This window comes from Herpailurus yagouaroundi, unplaced genomic scaffold (assembly GCF_014898765.1).
Source record: "Herpailurus yagouaroundi ecotype Mexico unplaced genomic scaffold, PumYag 185, whole genome shotgun sequence".
NCBI lineage: Eukaryota > Metazoa > Chordata > Mammalia > Carnivora > Felidae > Herpailurus > Herpailurus yagouaroundi.
The window spans coordinates 2,183,759-2,189,558 of record NW_024412416.1 but is presented as its reverse complement, the minus strand read 5'-3'; the positions used below and the strand labels follow the sequence as shown (position 1 = coordinate 2,189,558).

Here is a 5,800-nt window from a genome sequence, read left to right as displayed (position 1 = left end):
AAAAAAAAAAAGGAAAAAAAATCAGATAATACGCCTTGCTGGCTTTGGTGACATTGACAGATGTCAGATGATTATTGATTAATCCAATCATTAACTTACAGGTGGAGCAGTGTAAATTTTGGTTTTGCGTCAGCTGCGTAGCAAAGGAGGGTTTTCTCCCTTCCTCCTTAGCGCCTGAGGGTATTCGCTTCATCACTGGAAAAGCGACGAGGCAAGAAGTGACCCCCGACACCGCGTGTGCAAAGCTCCAGGCTGAGACCGGGACGAAGCCAGAGACGCCTGCAGCGTCCCCTGTCCCCTTCAGCCGGCGGCCGCGACTCACCATTTTGTCTTCAAACCCTCCCGTGGTCGCGAGGCAGAAGTCCTGTCCGTATCTGAGGACTTGACCCGTGGCGTTTCCGTCTGCCCTGCGTGTCAAGAATAAGCATCGCGTCAAGTCTCTGCGGTACGATCCCTGCCACGTTCTAGTTCTGGTGCGTGCAACTCTGTTTATAGCCCACGTTCTCACTAATGCGTGTCCACACTTTCGACATGGCCGTTTCTGTTGGCCCTCAGATCCGGCTGGCACCCTGTCCCTGCGTCCCGCCACAGCCAGAACGCACAACGCCCCTTTATCTGTGGGCCCAGAGCACGTCACGCTGCCCTGCCCTGAGGTCAGGTGCGCGGACAACTTTAGAAAGATCCAGGGTGACACGTTGATTTGAACACACCTAACACAGCCTTCCCCCTCCACCCTCCGGGACGCGGAACTTGTGCTCGGCGTTTGGTTGTCTCAGCATGAATGAATTACCCGTATTCAAAAGAAATCTGAGGATTAAGAGGTCGGGCTACATTTTCGTAATAGAAACATCGCTATCCTTATTTCACGAGCAAAGTGAAAGCAAGGCTTTCCTACTATAATCACGGATCTGCTGTCTGAGGATTTAATCGCTCATTTTCAAAACCTCAGGCACATTTTTGGTAATCAGTTCATTAAAAAGAGCAACTCCCCTTGCACCGAGCTATCTAGTTTCGCTGTAAAAGCAACAGAGTGATTAAAAGCCACGGAAACACCCATAATGAGCTCCGAGCACCCCGAGAAGCTGTTAGCAAAACCCAGTCCAGGCGGAGTGTAAATTTAGTTCTCTGGATCCAATACCTCGGAAGGAAGCCTTTATAATCGAACACGAATTAGCAGTTGCCCTGAGGTTTAAGGTGAAGGGTGTGTAAAAAGGGCCCCAACGGCGTCCTCAGGGGGGGACGGCAAGGCGGGAATCCCAGAGACGGTTCCCACCGCCTTGGCCTCCAGGCACCCTGAAGCTCTGCGCGCAAACACATTTATGGCAAAAACGCGCGGACAAGGGGAGCGTCTCTACCTCAAAATGGTGAAAGTGTTTCTGCCAACCGGGATCCTGGTTTGAGCTGCGCTCAGGCCACACGGCACCTCTAACTCGTCGCTCAGATGCGCTTTAATTTCATCGGGAGTCGCGCACAGGCTCAGGTCCCCGCCCAGAAACAGGTGGGCCCCCACCTCCGCGTGGGCGGGGTTCACGAGCATCACCTTGTCGCCACAGTGAACGTACCCATCCTCCGACACGGAAAGCTGCGTCTACAACGGAAATGGAAGTTTTTCAGACTCACCTCACTGCCACGTGCCCCTTCCTCCCTTCACTGTCTGGGACCCATTTCGTTGGCGGTAATACCACACTCCACTCGGACCACTTGGGTAATAACCACTCTGGCTCCCTCGAGTTTTCCATTTCCTTCCTTTCCCTCCCAGGTCGCCAAAGTCCCCCCCCCCCCCCAAATCCCCAGTGAGGTAGAAAAAGCCGATGAACAACCACTCAGGCTGACTCCACCACTAATGGATTCAAACTCACTGGAAATGCCTTCAGCACCAACCAAAGGGTGTTTTACATATTCCTGCACTGATGCGTTCATTTCTTCACTCGGAAAACGAGGGAAAACATAATTAAGGGCAGCTTTCTCCTCTGTTCCTAAAATCTTAGGGAATTTTAAACATGGTGGTTTTCAGATCTAAAGGAAAAAACACCACCTGGTATTTTCCAAATGATAATTCATCTATGGAACGTTTGCTGGCCTGACTCACACTTAATTCAGTAGAATTCTGAAAACAGTGCTTGAGTTTAAAATTATCAGTCTCAGTAAGAGACTTTTTTTTAATTGTTTATTTGTGAGAGAGAGAGCGACAGAGTGCGAGTGGGGAAGGAGCAGACAGAGAAAGGGAGACACAGAATCCGAAGCAGGCGCCAGGCTCCAGGCTGTCAGCACAGAGCCCAACGCTGGGCTCGAACTCACAATCGGTGAGATCATGACCTGAGCCCAAGTGAGACGCTTAACTGATCAAGCCACCCAGGTGCCCCACCATCGTTTTGTTTTTTTTTTTAATGTTTTAATTATTTTAGAGAGAGAGAGAGACAGAACATAAAAGGGGGAGGTGCAGACGGAAAGGGAGACACAGAATCCAAAGCAGGCTCCAGGCTCCGAGCTGTCAGCACAGAGCCCGATGCGGGGCTTGAACTCACGATCGGTGAGATCATGACCTGAGCCGAAGTCTGACATTTAACCAACTAAGCCACCCAGGCGCCCCAATAAGAGACTCTTAAACACAGAGAACAAACTGAGGGCTGATTGGGGGCGGGGCAGGGAATATGGGGGATGGGCCTTGAGGAGGGCACCTGTTGGGATGAGCACTGGGTGTTTGTATGTAAGCGATGAGCCACAGGAATCTACCCCCAAAACCAAGAGCACACTTTATGCACTGTAGGCTAGCCGACCTGACAATAAATTATATTTTTAAAAAAGTTTTAATAAAATAAAATAAAATTACCGGTCTCAAGAGATTCTCTTTGAGTCTTCTGTTTCTCTGTATGAGGAGCTGTCCTTTACCTCTCTTCTCCAAGAAGTCCTTCATGAGCTCCTGGTGAAAGAGGGAGAGAACATGACCCAGAAGGACAACAGGCCTGAACGATACAGATGCTGGTGGCCGGTGGGTCAGAAGCACATCAAGTAGAAAGAGCAAAATTTGACCAAAAGAAATGTGAGCATAATGGGGAAGGGTGGAAATTCTCTTAGCATTTTTAAAATATTTTTGCTTCATTGTAGAAGGTTTGAAAAAAATGAGAAAAGCACAAAACAGAAAGAAAGAAAAGAAAAAGCAGCATCACCTTGGAGGACTCCAGCCAGAGACAGTCCTGAGTAACCTTTGGAGGCCATGTGTCCCCCGCTGAGGTCTCAGCAGGTTGGTCAGTGATTGTCGCTGAAAGCCTCCCCCCCCACCCCCCCCCCCCCCCCAAACACACAGCTAGATGGACACGTGATGGCCCAGGGCCTCTTCTGAGCCAGTGTCAGTGACAGGGACACCACGGGGACACCTAGGAGGCAGTGTGTGACGGGTGGGGGAGTGCCAGGGGGCAGTGCGTCCACGTAGAGCTCCCTCCCCGCCTGGACGGCGGCCTCTGGAGCCCCTGAGTCTGTAAGGACGGAGGGAGCGTGATGGGCTCTGGACTAACCCGGAGGCACCGAGTTCGGGACGTGTGACCGGGTCAGTGGGCGGCAGGTGAACTTTCTGGGCGTTCGGAGATGCGCGGGGTGAGGGGTACTGGGCGCCTGCGGGGTGAGGAAGGAGCCCGGGACGCTGGACTTGGGGCGGGGAGGGGGGTCCCCGGGACGTACCTCCTCCAGGTAGATGTCCTCGTTCCAGTTGCCCATCCGCACTCCAGGACCATACAGGTTCTGAGCCATGGCGCCCTCTCCTCTGTCGGCCCCTGACACCGGACACCAGCGGTGTTAGCGTGCCTCGTAGTCATGGCAACCGGACCCCCCGCGATTGGCCAGGCTCGGGGCCTGCTGGCCAATCAGTGACAGCACAGGAGCCAGGGGCGGGGAGGAGTGAGGGTTGGAGGCGTGGGCAAAGGAAGGGTGGGGGTAGGTGAGGGTTGGAGGGGTCGCCCTCCCCACCCCCTGCGTCTTCCACCCCCCAGGAGAGATCTACCTGAGCTGGGCTGCAGAGCAGGGGGGAGGAGAAACTCCAGCGGGCAGGCCTCTTAAGAGTTAAACACGTCAAAACCTTTTCCTTCTGCGGCTCCGGGCGGGCTCAGTCCGGGAAGGGTGGGGCTCTTGATCTCAGGGTCGTGAGTTCCAGCCCCACCTTGGGCGTAGAGATCAAGATCTTGAAAATAAATACGAAACCATTTTCTGATATGGGGACCAAAGGCAGAAGGAAATGTAGATGAAATCAAATTGCCTTATAACCTGCAGCCCGCTGACAAATACTTGGGGCGGGCAGAGGAGGATTTTCCTTCTGGAACTCTCCGCTCTCCTAATGCTAATGCTTTGCCGGAGGGGAGAACAGCCTTAGCTTGACAATAGCCAGGCCTCCTGGACCCTGTGAGTCCTTCTTAGCATATGAAAGTGCTTCTGGACGCTTCACCCTGTGTTTACCTCCCCCAACTCCCAAGTATATAATCAGTCTCTCCTCAAGGCCCTGTCTGTCCCCTAGTCCTCTCCCTTCGATGAGGGAACAGACAGAAAGCTGACACCCCACCGCCCCCTCCTCAGGAGGGACATGTGTGACATTCCTCAGACACTCACGGATGCCCCAGGGCAAAGGAAAGGAAAAAAAAAAAAAAAAGCAAACAAAGGGTTAACTGATAGAGATCACAGCCCTGGGGAATCTGAGTCCCCATCAGTTTACATATGTCTTGGTAAATTACAAGAAAAAGGCAACTTTGCCCAAAGCCTAAGCTCCAGAAACCTATAGGCGGTTTCCTGGAGCCCAGACATCACCCTCCCCTCCACAGTGATGTGGGAACAGAGACCAGAAGGAAATGGCAGGTGACATTAAATTTCGTCAAAACCTGCAGGCCCCTGAGATACTTGAGGCAAATACATAGAACCTTCCCCACCCCACCCCCCCCAAGCCCCTGCGGTCCTAGTGTTAACTTCTCAAGAGAGGGAAACCAGCCTCAGCTTGACAACAGCAAGGCCCCTGGCATCTTCCCAGTCCTCGTTAGCACATCAAAGTCCTTCTGGAGGCTTCCCTTAGGCCTTCACCTCCCCAACTGCATAGTATGTGAGGAGCCACTCTTCACCACCCCAGTGCAGCTCTCCCGCCCGCCCGTCCTGTCCCCTTGCTTTCATAAAGTCGCCTTTTTGCACCAAAGACAGTTCAAGAATTCTTCCTTGGCCGTTGGCTCCAAACCCCCACCTTTTCCACATCATTTTCCTTTTCCTTTAACTTTTCGAATCTGAATGGAAAACACAGCGCAGGTAAAGGACCTGTCGCTCGTTGACACAAAGAGGAGCTTTTGGATGGAAACCCACCGCGCCCCCCCCCGCCCCCGCCGTGTGTCTTGTGGCGGCAGCAGCAGCAGAGTGACCTTGACCCTCAAAGGATGCATCCTCGGTGCAGAAATTTGGAACCCAAATAACATCGAAGGAAGCGGGAAGGCAGAATTACAATGTCACTGCCTCAGAAGTAGGAAATGTGTCATGTTAGCCTATTTCTGTTCACGCGGTTCTGAGGCAGGACACCGCTCCCTGGGCTTCACGGCATCCCTGCCTCCCCCCTCCCCAGTCTCCCGAGTGACCCGACAAGCCTGTGGTTTGCAAGAATTCCTGATAAAGCTAGAATAGGCCGGAGCCAACGTTTTCAAAGGTCGTGACCTGAGCCAAAGTCGGAGGCTCAACCAACTGAGCCACCCAGCCCCCGCGCGCCCCCGCCGGTCTCCGTGTAACTTAATGAAGTTGTAATGAGTCGCTTATTTGGTAAGAACTTACCCCAGTGCGGCTGCGCCCC

At 52.9% G+C, this 5,800-nt stretch overlaps 1 protein-coding gene across 3 annotated transcripts in view; it reads right to left on the bottom strand.

Moving 5' to 3' along the window:
• Nucleotides 1-5,800, bottom strand: part of CFAP161 (cilia and flagella associated protein 161) — a 14,210-nt gene that overhangs the window by 7,524 nt on the left and 886 nt on the right. For 2 of the 3 annotated variants that reach the window (XM_040493478.1, XM_040493480.1), the window contains exons 2-6: nucleotides 3,995-4,171; nucleotides 3,676-3,767; nucleotides 2,831-2,920; nucleotides 1,356-1,588; nucleotides 323-407 (exon numbers count right to left, since the gene is read on the bottom strand). In XM_040493478.1, the coding sequence (XP_040349412.1) occupies nucleotides 323-407; nucleotides 1,356-1,588; nucleotides 2,831-2,920; nucleotides 3,676-3,744 (477 nt within the window). In that variant the 5' untranslated portion in view covers nucleotides 3,745-3,767; nucleotides 3,995-4,171. The remainder of the gene's footprint in view (nucleotides 1-322; nucleotides 408-1,355; nucleotides 1,589-2,830; nucleotides 2,921-3,675; nucleotides 3,768-3,994; nucleotides 4,172-5,800) is intronic. The other variant, XM_040493479.1, reaches the window with a different exon arrangement.